Below are 15,821 nucleotides of genomic sequence, written 5' to 3'. Positions count from 1 at the left end.
CTAGGGAAGTTATCCTTTATGACATTTGTAATCAATGTATGATCCATTCAGTGTAGATGTAATTCTGTGTGATTATTTAGGTATTTAGTAAATAAATAAACCACATTTTGTATTGCTGATTCAACTTGTTAGCCAGGGTTCGTGAAGATAACCAAGAATTTACAACTTTCAGATGAGACTGAATAAGGCGACGATTAAATATGGACTGCTATTGATATAAAAGATTACCAGGTCTTTAAGAGTTTATTCGGAAGATAACAGCTCTATAAACATTATTTCGTGGTTCCCTGACTTTCTAGGTAATTATTTACCTGATTAGCTCAAATCAGGTAATATTAATTACAGAGAAATTATTTTATAGAACAGCATGCCATATCACCTAATCCGGCATAGCCAAAGACACAACTGTATCCCTCACAGATTATGGCAGCCAGCTCCATAGATCAGGACTGAGACATAAAGAGGACACTTTCTAAAGGCAGCAGAACAGGTCAACATTAAACCCTAGAGTCTCAGACAACTCAAGTCTTAATCTGTCCACAGGCACCAGGGCCAGGAGATGAGATAATGGAGGTTAGAGGGTTACCAGGAAGACAACAGGACAGTCTGCTGAGTATTCCAATTAGTCCTACAACTATCAATTAGGGATGGTGAGATGGGGATGTAGAATTCAAATATAGATGGAAGATGGGCCTAGAAGTGGTGTCAGACAGTGGCAGGCAGCAATAGTCATTCCTTGTCAGTTGTTTAAATAATTTAGTCCTCTGTCCTCATTTCTTCTTCTTGTCTTGTGTGGAGGTAAACCAGGCGTCCAGCAGCTTCTTGCTGTAGTAGATCTGCCAGCCGTGCACCTGCACCGCGATCACCATCACCAGGTACATGACGGACACGGCAGAGAAGCCGAAGATGAAGCGGTAGGCCTTGCCGTGGCGGTACAGCTGCTGGGCCACCGGGAACATCTCCATGCCCCCGTAGATGAGCGGTGCTATGCAGAAGAGGCCGGCACTGATCATGGAGATCACCAGGTAGCTGATGTTGTTTTTGGGCAGGGCCATGAAGCTGAAGAGGGAGGGGATGATACTGAGCAGGTAGGGGTACTCCCACTGGTAGGGAGCAGCCACCACACTGTGGGACACTAGGTTCAGCTGGCTCACTGTCACCTGGGCAGCTAAGAGGAGCCAGATCAGAACATGGACGATGTTCAGCTTACGGATCTCGGATTTGAGGGCGACACTGATGAGAAAGACAGAGGAGAAGCACAAGAATGTGATGTTTCAAATGGGTCACTGAACAAAACCTGTCATCTTGTTTTATGTACGCACTTAACCCTAATCGCTCCTGTAAGCCGGTCTGGATAAGAGCGTCTGCTAAATGACTAAAATGCATTAACATTCAAATGAGAGCGAACCTCATCTGGTAGTGTGAGGCCACTCTCTCGCGGTGCTGAAAGTCACTTCCATCTGTGCCAGTAGCTCGAGGTCCAGCTCGGGAAGCCATGGTTACCGCCTGTCCAAAAAACACAAAGTAAAACCTGTCATTCATTGTGTTGGAGCTTTCTAAGGTGCTCATTAGTTATTTCACAACTGCAGATAAATATACAGCATTCGCTATCACTCTCGAAGACATTGAAACCTAATGGCAGTCTAATTACATTAGACAACTAGCCTTTAAAATAATAGAACTAATACAATTTGTATGAAATGAGCAATACCAATGAATTAAGAATTGCATTAGTCACATGCTCTGTAAACAGGGGTAGACTAACACTGAAATGCTTACTTACGAGCCCTTCCCACAATGCAGAGAGAATAATAGAAAGATAATAAAAAATACACAATGAGTAACGATTACTTAGCTGTATACACAGAGTACCAGTACTGAGTCAATGATAACATGGCTATATACACGGGGTACCAGTACTGAGTCAATTATATCATGACTATATACACGGGGTACCAGTACTGAGTCAATTACAACTTGGCTATATACACTGAGTACCAATACAGAGTCAATGTAATTGAGGTAGATATTTACATATAGGTAGGGGTAAAGTCTTTAGGCAACAGGATAGATAATAAGCAGTATCAGCAGCGTATGTGATGACTCAAAAGGTAGCTATTTGGTTAACTATTTAACAGTCTTATGGCTAAGGGGTAGATGCTGTTCAGGGTCCCGTTGGCAGTAGGTACCGCCTGCCGTGCGGTAGTACAGATAACAGTCTTATGGCTAAGGGGTAGATGCTGTTCAGGGTCCCGTTGGCAGTAGGTACCGCCTGCCGTGCGGTAGTACAGATAACAGTCTTATGGCTAAGGGGTAGATGCTGTTCAGGGTCCCGTTGGCAGTAGGTACCACCTGCCGTGCGGTAATACAGACAACAGTCTTATGGCTAAGGGGTAGAAGCTGTTCAGGGTCCCGTTGGCAGTAGGTACCGCCTGCTGTGCGGTAGTACAGATAACAGTCTTATGGCTAAGGGGTAGAAGCTGTTCAGGGTCCCGTTGGCAGTAGGTACCGCCTGCCGTGCGGTAGTACAGATAACAGTCTATGCCTTGGGTGAATAAGGTCTATGCATTAGGCTAATAGATTAGTTGAGGCATAAATACAGAAATGATTTGTACAAAGCATAGCTGATCCTCCTAGTTTTCCTAAAGGTTACCCAGTGAACTTGACAGTGGACACATGAGGATCATGAGCATGTGGATTAACACTAGCTTGGCTACCCTCTGCTTTCCTGTCCCCTTCTGCTGGCTTTTCAGATAACGCCAGGCCAGGCGAGGATGATTTCTAGTTAGCCAGTAAAATATTTAAATCCCCCTGTGTACTATTTAGAAAGAGCCCAGAGGCCCTTGTGTTAAAACATTCATCAACAGGTCTGATTCCAATACAGTTTTAAGACCGAGTTAGTTAGCTAGCAAGCACCATCAGCTATTAGTATGTAGTTTATAAAACGACCTCCTGCGTGTAAACTAAACAAGCATACTCACAGTTCGTCCTGGACTGTCAGTGGGGAAATGCATGACAATGTAACGTTACAAGTCAAAATGTAAAAAGTCACCCAGACAATTTTAAAGTTACCAAGCTAGCTAGCATCATCAGCTATTAGTATGCAGTTTCTAAATCGACCAGCTGTTTGTACTAAGCAAGCATGATCACCGTGTGTCATGCATTTCCTCATTTACAATCCAGGACGATGTACAAGTCAACTTAGTGGTACTGCTAGCCAGCTTGCCAATTTAGTGGTACTGCTAGCCAGCTTGCCAACTTAGTGGTACTGCTAGCCAGCTTGCCAACTTAGTGGTACTGCTAGCCAGCTTGCCAACTTAGTGGTACTGCTAGCCAGCTTGCCAATTTAGTGGTACTGCTAGCCAGCTTGCCAATTTAGTGGTACTGCTAGCCAGCTTGACAACTTAGTGGTACTGCTAGCCAGCTTGACAATTTAGTGGTACTGCTAGCCAGCTTGCCAATTTAGTGGTACTGCTAGCCAGCTTGCCAACTTAGTGGTACTGCTAGCCAGCTTGCCAATTTAGTGGTACTGCAAGCTTGCCAATTTAGTGGTACTGCTAGCCAGCTTGCCAACTTAGTGGTACTGCTAGCCAGCTTGCCAACTTAGTGGTACTGCTAGCCAGCTTGCCAACTTAGTGGTACTGCTAGCCAGCTTGCCAACTTAGTGGTACTGCTAGCCAGCTTGCCAACTTAGTGGTACTGCTAGCCAGCTTGCCAACTTAGTGGTACTGCTAGCCAGCTTGCCAATTTAGTGGTACTGCTAGCTTAAGTCTCATTGCCGTAGACACCTTGCAAAAACAAACTACAGACAACTGCAGCTAAAGTTTAGTTTGCTAGACATATGTTAATGTAATACTTACTGTATGTTCAGTACAACAATAGTCGTTACACGTTCAATTAACAAACTTATTGCGACTAAACTCGGTGGACATTCCTCCTTTCTCCCGTAGACATGTGCAATACGGAAGTGTTGACTATTCAATCTGTGATTGGACAGATGACTGAACGGATGGCAGTGGGGGACAATCCAAAAAGTTATACTACAGTTGGAAACGGAAACGCTCATTGCGACAGGCTATGATCTTCCTCTTCGTGAGGTTCGAAATAAGTTTGTTAATTGAACGTTTAAAAATCCATTGAACAATATTATAAATCCATTACATTACTATTTTGTGATACAAAATAGTAGAAGGGTAAATGGGAAAAATAAAATATATGTTTAATTACCCTACCAACTAACCTTACACTCATTAAAACCCAACACCTTATTTCACTACTTTAACCGTATCTGATTCTACCCCAGGCTAACGACCTGAGAGGACGGGACACTACCACTCAACACACCCTGTAACTATTCTGAAGTCAAATCTCGTACACCCAAGTACTTTTCTGCAGCTGCCACCACAACATACATTTTCTGTGACTTACATTCCATCACTGTGGTACAGTTGATAACCATTGGAGGAGCCAACCTTACTGAAACATACAGTATATCGCTCATTGGCCTATCCCTCTGTTCTGGCACAGATCTACTATTCACAGGGATCCTCTCAGAATCCCTTACCCTGTATCCACCCTCTACCTTCTTCACTGCCTCATAATAGGACATCTTCTGCACTATGACCCTGGCCACCTCAACCTGCCTCTCTCGCACCGGACACCTCCAATTCTCCGCAACATGGGCACAGTTGACACACACATTTTTCCCATCGAAACTACACATTGCTCTGTCCCATGTCCTCCTTCACACTTCCCACATCTTGGATTATCCCTCCTACACACTGCTGCAACCTGCCCATAAATGTGACACCTATAACACCGCCGTGTATTGTATGATATTCATCTGTTTGTAGCTATATGAGAGATGTTTAACTAGTGGTCTGTCAAATATAAATGATTCTTTATGTAAACATTCAGCAACAAATGCATTATATTGAATTTTGTGAGTGTATGCAGTGTTGTACAGGTATTGACAAAAATGATGATGATGATGATGATGATGATCTTCTTGAAAACAGTGAGTAACCAACACTAGCATGTGTTGGACCCTCGTTACCACTGCATGCCTTAATAATGCTCGAATCAGTTTTGTTTTTGAAATCCGTTTTGGAATACTGGCTGTACAAACAGCAAGTTACAAGTGACCAAATGGGATATGTGTGTGTTCAGACAGCAGTCATTTGCTGACATGGCTATAGCAGTTGTCATAGTAACGACAGGTGTGTGCGCTGTGGTGTAGGCTGATTGGTGGTGGTGCTCTGGTTCCTATCGCTCAAAAGTTATGTAACAGGCTAAGGTGACAACAATGCCTGCCATGGACGTTTACTAGTTGATTTAAATGTTCAAAATCATAGTGTAAGAACTCAAAGGATAAGATGATTCCACTTTAAAAACAAGTCCTTTTTCGATAGCCATAGCAGTCAACTAGCTCGCTAGGTAGCACATTCACTAATTTGCTTGTAAACAATTAACAAGCAAGTTGGCTACCGCATGTTCTTGTCAAACTGTCAGAGTGGCCAGCAAGCAACAAGATATGCCAAATAAGTTTAAAAATAAGTTAGATTAGACAGTTCAGACTCAAGTCGCATGGCCAGGACTCAGATTTGATTTCATACCACCTACGAAGATGATTTGAAATGTGGCTTGAAATATCTGATTCCATGTGCTTTTTGGCAGTTCAGATGGCAGGAAAAATAACAGATTAAAATCGGATATACAAAAAAATTGGATTTGAGTCACTTCAAAATGCCAATGTGAACACAGCTTGTGTGCAGGCCCAATGTGAACACAGCTTGTGTGCAGGCCCAATGTGAACACAGCTTGTGTGCAGGCCCAATGTGAACACAGCTTGTGTGCAGGCCCAATGTGAACACAGCTTGTGTGCAGGCCCAATGTGAACACAGCTTGTGTGCAGGCCCAATGTGAACACAGCTTGTGTGCAGGCCCAATGTGAACACAGCTTGTGTGCAGGCCCAATGTGAACACAGCTTGTGTGCAGGCCCAATGTGAACACAGCTTGTGTGCAGGCCCAATGTGAACACAGCTTGTGTGCAGGCCCAATGTGAACACAGCTTGTGTGCAGGCCCAATGTGAACACAGCTTGTGTGCAGGCCCAATGTGAACACAGCTTGTGTGCAGGCCCAATGCAACAAGTAGCAATCGAAGAAGAGAACACATTATTTGAATCACTTCTTCTTTATTTAGAAAAACAACAATAGTGCCAAAAACATTATGCTAAGTTCTTAATTTGGTTATATGTTTAGCACCATTGTCAGGTAACATTTATTTTTTCCTTCAAGGCAGTCTCAACAGGTATACACATTTACAATTTCAGACAAAATCAGTAGTTAAACAAATAAATGACAGAGAGGAATACTGCCACATACCTTAGAGAAGTGTGGTTGACTTTTTAACTTAATGTGGATATTGGAAATGTTGACTATACACCCCTTCAAACTCCCATAACTAATTTATTTATTAATGCACAACAGATGAAATGGGCAGCTTACAACCAAATGTCTTCACTATGTTGCATATCAATTGAATTTTATTTTAGGTTCCAAACCATGAAACAATCTCATTTCACCATCTCAAGCCATCTCATTTCCAAAAATGATATCAATAAATAAAAATGGTAGACACTTCTGCATAATCTGGAACAACGTGAATAAGTTGATAAAAAAAGAAATCAATCTGTCGTGGAGGAACTATGGGATCGGGGAAATCATGTTGTTAAAGGGGAACAATGTATGGTAAAACATACTGTGAATGTAACAGTGTTACTTATATGCCAAAGGTATAGTCTGGCATGAAATAAAGACATTAGAATGTCTTCTGAAAAGTCCACACATGGAAGAATGACCTCTGAAGAATAATTGTGTACTAACATTAGCTATGCATGACAGATAAAGCGGATGCGTTGATGCTTGCTAATGAAAGCTGCGGTAGACGGCTTGCCCTTCAGTGGCGTCATAATGGCTGTGACTGTTGGAATGCAAAGAACGGATATACTGAGTGCACATAACATAAATCTGATATGCAAATATAAAATACAAACAAATGCTATATATTCACATAAGGAGGAGAACATGTTGGGCAAATGTAATAACTACATCCTAAAATAGTTATCTTTAATAAAAAAATAACACATTGTTTCCAATGTAATATGCTGCTATCCACAGTAGCGCCATTGCATGTCAGCAACCATGTTTTCTCTATAAACACTGTCAATCACGTGAGGTGGATGACACTGCTACAACTGGGATAGTCAGTATTCTCAATCATTTGCAACATTTTTACCCCCTATTAACCAAAATAAATTGTAATTTGCATAATTATCTGAATATCTACATACAGACATCTCATCTCAAATAATTTATCTGAGTGTTTTGCCAAATTAATTTCTGGGGTAAATTAAATGTATTGCAGATATTGATTTATGTTTTTTCTCACCCATCTAATACTGCAATACAAAGGCAGAAACATACTATAGCTGCAGCACTCACACATTCATTGGATACTTCTGAGCTGAGTTTTCACCGTTGTCATGTGTCACTATTGAGGTCAACAGTTTAAAATGAATAAAACACTAATAAAACAGCTATGTAGTGAGTTGTGGTGTGGATGCCCTTTTTCTTTTTGTTGTTGATCTTTACATTGGGTACAATAAATATCCGGAGAATGAAGAGTGGACATATTGACCGGCATAAAGTCCTGCTGCCTGGTCAGATGGAAGCTGTACATGCACAGTGTCTCCTTGCTGTAAAGGGAGCACAGCGCTCCCTGACGCCTGGTCCAGGCTGCCCTTTTTGTACTCATCATATGTGTACATCACAGGCTCATTGTTCTTGACCAGCGCCACCCACACATTCGCTCCTTTGCAGTGGACGTGGTAAGCAAAGTAATAGATTCCCGGTATGGTACAGCTGAAGACGCCGGTTTGGGGATTGTAGTCCTGATGGCCATTGTACAGGAGCTTGTCAAAGACCACAGGGGAGCCTACGGGGGGGAAAGGATTGGTGAGCTGAGCCGTGAATGCTGGCATCTCCAGGCCGTTCCTGTCCCCTCCATTCTTCGGTTTCTTGTAACCGCCTTGTTTAAGACCGTCCAGACCAGGACCCAGCTCAGGGAGGATTTCACCAAGACCAGGTGTTTGGGTGGGGGGTCCGGGTGGGCCAGGGGGACCAGGTTGTCCTGGTTGTCCAGGCTGACCAGGGGGTCCACCGTTACCAGGTTTCCCTTGGGGCCCTAAAGCGCCTGGAACACCAGGTTTACCTTCGCCGGGGTAGCCAGGTTTCCCTGGTGGACCAAGCTCGCCTTTTGGCCCGGGAAGACCGGGAGGACCAAGTGGCCCACCTGGACCAAAATTTCCAGGTATTCCCTTGGGTCCCTGGTGACCTTTTTCTCCGGGCATTCCACCTTCTCCCCTTGAACCGGGCATTCCAGGAGCTCCAGGGAGGCCAGGTAACCCTTTGTGGCCGTTATCCCCTTTCGGACCCAGTGGCCCTGGTATACCTCTCGGTCCTGGTTGACCACCCTCTCCAGGATACCCACCCTGTCCAGGAAGCCCGGGAGGCCCTGGCTCACCTTTAGGACCTGGCAGACCCTTTGGCCCTCCATTGCCACCTTCTCCCTTCGGACCTGGGAAACCAAGACCCCCAGGTGGCCCAATGGTACCGGGCAGGCCCGGTGGCCCGTTGGGTCCAGGAAGGCCTTCCTGCCCTGGGAGACCTCCATGACCTTTGTCACCCTTTGGGCCTGGAGCTCCAGAAAAACCTCCATGTCCTTTGTCTCCTTTTGGTCCAGGATATCCTGGCTTTCCGTAACCAGGTAGGCCTGAGCCCCCTGGCAAACCTGGTGGGCCTGATTCCCCTTTACCGCCTGGGAACCCTGGTTGTCCTGGCAAACCATCATGCCCGGGCTTGCCAATACCTGGTAGCCCAGGTGGTCCTGGTTCTCCCCCTTCACCTGGTGGACCAGCAAGTCCTCCTTCTCCAGGTGGGCCTGGTTTTCCTGCCCCCCCGGGCAATCCTGGTAGTCCATTCAGACCTGGTTTTCCAACCCCTGGCAAACCCCCTTGACCAGGAGGCCCAGGAGGTCCACCAGGTCCTTTCAAACCTGGCAATCCTGGCAAGCCAATCCCTTTGTCTCCCTTGGGCCCAGGAAGACCAGGCAGTCCAGGTATGCCCTTGTGTCCAGGCTCCCCTCGAGGCCCAGGCTGCCCAGGCAGTCCCTGACCCCCTGGCTTCCCGATGCCTGGCAGGCCTGGTGGCCCTGGAAGACCTGGCCCCCCAGGCATCCCCATTGGTCCTACATCACCACCAGGACCAAGGTCGCCCTTCGGACCAGGCTGGCCGCCTCCACCAGGTTTACCGGGCATTCCCGGCATTCCGGGTTTTCCTATCCCAGGATACCCTTGGGGACCAGGAGGGCCTGGTTTTCCATGGGGGCCGGGCATCCCTTGACCTAGCATCCCTGGAGGGCCCTGTGGTCCTGGAGGCCCTTGGGCTCCTGGTGGCCCCTCGGGACCAGGACCCTGTAGTCCCCTATCATCAGGTGGTGGGCCTCCAAGGCCTTTCCCATTACTGGGATATGACTGACCTGTGGATGACATCAATTAGCATTTATCATGAATTACTGACTTGAGTTAGTGACTTGAGTATCTCATTGAGCACATAGGAACATGACCAATTAATATGCATGGACATTGGGGTAAGCCCAATGGACCTTCATCCGTAGATGATGGGCCAAATTATTATCTTTGAAAATGAATGCTAAAAGCTGACTTTAATGTCCCCCTTGGACACAGGGTGCTGATAGTGGATGTTAAAAGCATGTTACATTTCCTAGTTATCTATCAAACATACTTTCTTTCCGCCTTCTCTGATTCCTTGCTTGATTGTTGAAACAGTCAAAATACACATTTATGTGAAATGTTTTACACTCTTAGAGAAAAGGTTTCCAAAAGGGTTCTTTGGCTGTTCCCCTAGGAGAACCCTTTTTTGTTCCATGTAGAACTCATTTGGGTTCCATGTAGAGCCCTCTGTGGAAAAGGTCCAAAAAGGTTCTTCAAAGGGTTATCCTATAGGGACAGCCAAAGAACCCTTTTAGGTTCTAGATCACACGTTTTTTCTCAGTGTGTACAGTATCTGCAATATGCCGTATTTCAAATCAAAGTGTATTGGTCACCTACAAAGATTGTGCAGGTGTTATAGCAGGTGCTGCGAAATGGTTAGGATGCTAGCTCCAACAGTGCAATAGAATGACTCGCAAATACAATACAAATAGTAAAACATCTAAACAGGAAATAGCAGAATGAGTCCAATTAACAATCCAGTGGTAGATATATTAGAATGAGCATGTGTCAGAATCCAGAAAATAAATACGTGGTGTGTATAGACAGTATATCATTTTGAAGGAAAATGGTTTGTATAGTAGTAGCTATATTAGGATGAGCTATGTGGAGAACACAGTACAGACATACGCAGTGAGTAAACAACAGTGTGTTTTGCCTGCTTAACATGTGATTTGTCAAGGATGCTTTTATAACCCATGAGCTGGATCTGTGGATGTTAGGACAGATGAGAAGAATCTTGGAAAAGCAGTTGAGAGGTGTTTTGAATGGAACTATGTCAGAGACTGGGTAATGGTTTCATGTCAGCACTGCACCGTGAACCTCTGGTTGTACCATACTGTCCATGTTGGCTTTCCCTTCAAACCCACATTGGTGGCCATGTCCATGATCCAATTTCAAATCTAAATATGGTTCAATTATTAGCCTACACTCTTAGAAAAAAAGGTGAAAAAAAGGTGCTATCTGGAACCTAAAACAGTTCTCTAGCTGTCCCCACAGGAGAACCCTTTGAAGAACCCTTTTGGTTCCAAGTAGAACCTTTTTGGTTCCATGTAGAACCAAAAAGGGTTCTCCTGTGGGGACAGCTAGAGAACTGTTTTAGGTTCCAGATAGGTTCCATTTTTTTCTAAGCGTGTACATTTCTGTGATGTGTAGACAATCTATTAAAATCTCACCTTTTCCCTTGCCCTTATTGGGTGGCATCTGGGGTTGTTCGTGCATCTGTGGAAGCATCTGTGGAAGCTCTTGCCCATACTGTGGCAGCACATATGGCATCTCTTTGCCATATGGCATATGTTGTGGCATTTCCTTCCCGTACTGTTGCTTGGGCAGCCCGTCCCCATTCCCGTTCCCGTTCCCATACCCGTTCCCTAGGGGCATGTGAGGTATCTGTTGCATGGGCTGGTGCTGCTGGGGAAGGTGCTGCTGTGGGTGCTGCGGCTGCTTGTGCCCGTAATATGCCGCCCCACGGGCATGGTGGCGTAGTACTAGACACAGCTGGAGTGCCACCACCAATAGATGAGTAGAGGGGAGGGGCTTGGCCATGTCCTAGGAGAGAGAGAGGGCAGGTCAGCAGAATGAGAGTCAAGACCATAGAATGAGTTAAGCAGATGAGATTTTCAAGACCATAGAATGGGTTAAACAGATGAGATTTTCAAGACCATAGAATGGGTTAAACAGATGAGATTTTCAAGACCTTAGAATGGGTTAAACAGATGAGATTTTCAAGACCATAGAATGGGTTAAACAGATGAGATTTTCAAGACCATAGAATGGGTTAAACAGATGAGATTTTCAAGACCATAGAATGGGTTAAACAGATGAGATTTTCAAGACCATAGAATGGGTTAAACAGATGAGATTTTCAAGACCATAGAATGGGTTAAACAGATGAGATTTTCAAGACCATAGAATGGGTTAAACAGATGAGATTTTCAAGACCATAGAATGGGTTAAACAGATGAATTTTCAAGACCATAGAATGGGTTAAACAGATGAGATTTTCAAGACCATAGAATGGGTTAAACAGATGAGATTTTCAAGACCATAGAATGGGTTAAACAGATGAGATTTTCAAGACCATAGAATGGGTTAAACAGATGAGATTTTCAAGACCATAGAATGGGTTAAAAAGATGAATTTTCAAGACCATAGAATGGGTTAAACAGATGAGATTTTCAAGACCATAGAATGGGTTAAACAGATGAGATTTTCAAGACCATAGAATGGGTTAAACAGATGAGATTTTCAAGACCATAGAATGGGTTAAACAGATGAGATTTTCAAGACCATAGAATGGGTTAAACAGATGAGATTTTCAAGACCATAGAATGGGTTAAACAGAGGTATTCTGACAGATACATTAGAGAAAATGTATGGCAGTACACATTGCTCCTAATCATGAGAGCTAAGATAAGTGTGCTATTTAACATTTTGTAGCGAGGCCTCAGGATGCCAACTATAACCATATGACTATAAACAGCGAGGGACTCCCAAATTTTCTGATCATACTGTACTCTGAAACATTTTAAAAGCCATCTTGTTGTGGAACAGATAATAAATAGTTCTGACAAGTTAAATCACATGGATTTGAGTTTGATACTGCCAGCGTGGACAGCCAGGCCACTCCTCAAGGGCAGACATTTTTGGCTCTGAAACCATAACACTCTTATTCAGAGGTGGGGTTTTGAGTTGCTGGGCGGGTAGGAAAAGAGAGCGAGCTCGTTGTTGTGGATGTCAGTTCCTGCTCTAATGAAGAGATGTGTTTTGAGTTGCTGGGCGGGTAGGAAAAGAGAGCGAGCTCGTCGTTGTGGATGTCAGTTCCTGCTCTAATGAAGAGATGTGTTTTGAGTTGCTGGGCGGGTAGGAAAAGAGAGCGAGCTCGTCGTTGTGGATGTCAGTTCCTGCTCTAATGAAGAGATGTGTTTTGAGTTGCTGGGCGGGTAGGAAAAGAGAGCGAGCTCGTCGTTGTGGATGTCAGTTCCTGCTCTAATGAAGAGATGTGTTTTGAGTTGCTGGGCGGGTAGGAAAAGAGAGCGAGCTCGTCGTTGTGGATGTCAGTTCCTGCTCTAATGAAGAGATGTGTTTTGAGTTGCTGGGCGGGTAGGAAAAGAGAGCGAGCTCGTCGTTGTGGATGTCAGTTCCTGCTCTAATGAAGAGATGTGTTTTGAGTTGCTGGGCGGGTAGGAAAAGAGAGCGAGCTCGTCGTTGTGGATGTCAGTTCCTGCTCTAATGAAGAGATGTGTTTTGCATCATTGAGAAGCGAATGTGCAAAATTTCAAACTGAAAATAATCCAACGCGTTACTTGGAAGCTTCACACAGTACAGTTGTTACTGATCCAGTGGGCCTACCCCAGTGTAACGAGGGAAGAGGTGATTCATCATACGACTGTGTTTCTGTATTTTGAAAGTTATATCTATAAGATAACTTGATTGTTGACACGCAAAACATTTTGAGATAATATCAACAACAGACTAATGAAAGAAATACAAAAAGAAGAGTATTAACACTACAGTATGCTTGTTTGGATTTTAAAGAGAACATTTGGTTCAAACAATGTGTTAGAGTACATTTGGAGGGACACTGAGCTAGCTGTAAGATTACTGTTGATCAGTGGAGGCTGCTGAGGGGAGGACGACTCCTAATAATGGCTGGAACTGAGCCAATGGAACGGCATCAAACAGATGGAAACCATGTGTTTGTATTTGATACAGTACCATTCCACTGATTCGGCTCCAGGCATTACCACGAGCCCGTTCTCCACCAACCTCCTGTGCTGTTCATACATTATGATTAGTCTCATTCCAGACACCTAGACAAAACAATGTGAAAGGTGAGGAGTTAGATGCAACATGGCAGAGTTTAAACATGACAAAGTCTTCACAGCACATCTATTTCCCACTAGGCAAGAACTGGTTGAATCAACGCTGTTTCACATCATTTCAACAAAATAAATCATGTGATGACGTTGAAGCAACGTGGAAAACTGATTGGATTTGCTCATCAGTGCAAGGGAACTTTGTATTTTTTTTTCACCCAAATGTGTACCTAAATCCAATGGCATGGTGACACTGTTTGTGAATTTCACGTTGAACTCACGTTAATTGACAACTCAACCAAATGGAAATCAAAACTAGACTTTTGAACAGACGTCTGTGCACAGTGGGTTGTCAGTATAAGTAAGTTGTAAGTTGTAAGTACATGCAGTACAACACTGACATGGCATTTAAGTGACCTCCTCAGACCAAAGGAAAAGCAATGACTAAATGGACAATTGGCATGTGTGGTTCTTGTAGACATCAGCATGGACCACAGACTACCATACCACCTGAATCAAGTCATTTATGGTTTGACTTGGCAAAAAATATCTCTGCTTTCACTAACCATTTAATGCACAGTTTGTCTACGCAGTAACCATTTGTGCGCGCTCAACACTGGATAAAATGACCTCACTCTGTCCAAGTCAAGGTTGTGATTCTCCATGCTTTCATAAGAATCAGTCTGGCCAGGCTGTGAACAGCAGAGAACAGCAGTGAATCAATTTATAGCCCACATGCCAGATGTATTATGTTTCAGAAAACAAGCAGGAAGCAAGGGAACAGGATAACATTTGGTTTAATGCTCAGCCAAAATGAATTGCCCTAAAAAAGCTTCAATGCTGACTTTATCAAGTCTTGGTTGTGACAGACTGCTTAGAAACAGGAGGTCGGCACATTGGACCTAGTCAAAGCTACGGAACACTGACTTTCAGGGTTTTCCAAATGTCAATAATGTCACCGTTCCTGTTGATTAAACATCTTTAGAATGTTTACTGGTAGAATTAAGCATAATTTCTCATTCACAGCCACTGTAGGAGCATACCAGGAACAACATGGAATTGATTTATCCCATGAGCCAGTGCGAAATAAGAAAAACACAAACAGCAAATCACTCCACACTGTTCCTTAACACTGCCAACTACCAAGCTATGAAAGCACCATAATATACATCCAGACCTTCGCGTTTTTACCATGATGTCTTGGAAATGAGCACATTACCATGTCATTAGACTGAAGGGCGTTACCCACGTTAAAAAAAACTACAGTTTACTATAGAATACTACACTACTTATTATAGAATTCTGTATAAAACTGTAGTATGCTATAGAGTACTATACTACACAGTGTAGTATTCTTCGATCATGTGTAGTATTTAGTATAGAATTTTGTAGTATACAATAGTAAATACTAGTGTTATCCGCAAAAAAATACTATAGTAAATAATATATAAATGACAGCAAAAACACTTAAAAAACTATAGTAGATACCACAGTATTTACTTTGCATATACCCTGCCCATTCCCCACCCCCATATCCCAATTTGTGCCAGCCATAAGTGAGAAACCTACATGCCAAGTATAGACCATAATTGTATTGTGTTCCGTATGGCTGTTGAAAAGAGCAGAAGCTCTGAACTAACTGTTCAGACCCCAGTCCAACCTTTCTACCTACATGTTATGGAAAAGGTGCTCTTTTAGTATTTCTCCAGTTGGTTTCCTCAAAGCGAAAACCCCCACTTCTATGTCAAAGATAATGCAACTAAAACACTATAGTAAATACTGCAGTATACTTCAGTCCACAGAAACACTACAGTGAATACAACAGTATTCCTACCATGGTATACACTATAGTGGTTTTTCATGTGGGTAGGCTGCTGGAGCCACACAAATCAGAGGGCTGCCGACAGTGTTACACAGTCCACCCGCTTACTGTTAATGCAATGTCAGTGTTGTGTCAGCTAACATTGGCTCAGCCAGCAGACATTCCAATTTCAGCTGCAAATTCTTTGTGCGTAGTGTAAGTAGTGGATCTGTAGACACATGAATATGGTTGATATTATCACTCTATAGACTGCGAAGGCTGCCAGACTGTATTAATGGGTAACATTTGTAGGCCTATAGTGTACAGTAACTCACCACATCCATAACCT

At 43.7% G+C, this 15,821-nt stretch overlaps 2 protein-coding genes across 3 annotated transcripts in view; both read right to left on the bottom strand.

Moving 5' to 3' along the window:
- Positions 1–217: 217 nt before the first annotated feature.
- On the bottom strand, positions 218–1,519 carry LOC115122329 (protein jagunal homolog 1-B). The gene is made up of 2 exons (XM_029651535.2): positions 1,409–1,519; positions 218–1,233 (listed from the first exon to the last, which is right to left on the bottom strand). Exons 1-2 carry the CDS (start codon positions 1,495–1,497, stop codon positions 771–773), a joined length of 552 nt encoding a protein of 183 aa, XP_029507395.1. The 5' UTR covers positions 1,498–1,519; the 3' UTR covers positions 218–770.
- Positions 1,520–6,182: 4,663 nt separating this feature from the next.
- Positions 6,183–15,821, bottom strand: part of LOC115122333 (collagen alpha-1(VIII) chain-like) — a 44,387-nt gene continuing 34,748 nt past the window's right edge. For both annotated transcript variants that reach the window (XM_029651538.2, XM_029651539.2), the window contains 2 exons: positions 11,029–11,401; positions 6,183–9,600 (listed from right to left, as the gene is read on the bottom strand). In XM_029651538.2, coding sequence (XP_029507398.1) covers positions 7,652–9,600; positions 11,029–11,398 — 2,319 coding nt within the window. In that variant the 5' untranslated portion in view covers positions 11,399–11,401 and the 3' untranslated portion in view covers positions 6,183–7,651. The remainder of the gene's footprint in view (positions 9,601–11,028; positions 11,402–15,821) is intronic.

Source organism: Oncorhynchus nerka, linkage group LG5, assembly GCF_034236695.1.
Source record: "Oncorhynchus nerka isolate Pitt River linkage group LG5, Oner_Uvic_2.0, whole genome shotgun sequence".
NCBI classification, from domain to species: domain Eukaryota; kingdom Metazoa; phylum Chordata; class Actinopteri; order Salmoniformes; family Salmonidae; genus Oncorhynchus; species Oncorhynchus nerka.
This window is presented reverse-complemented; position numbering and strand designations above follow the sequence as displayed.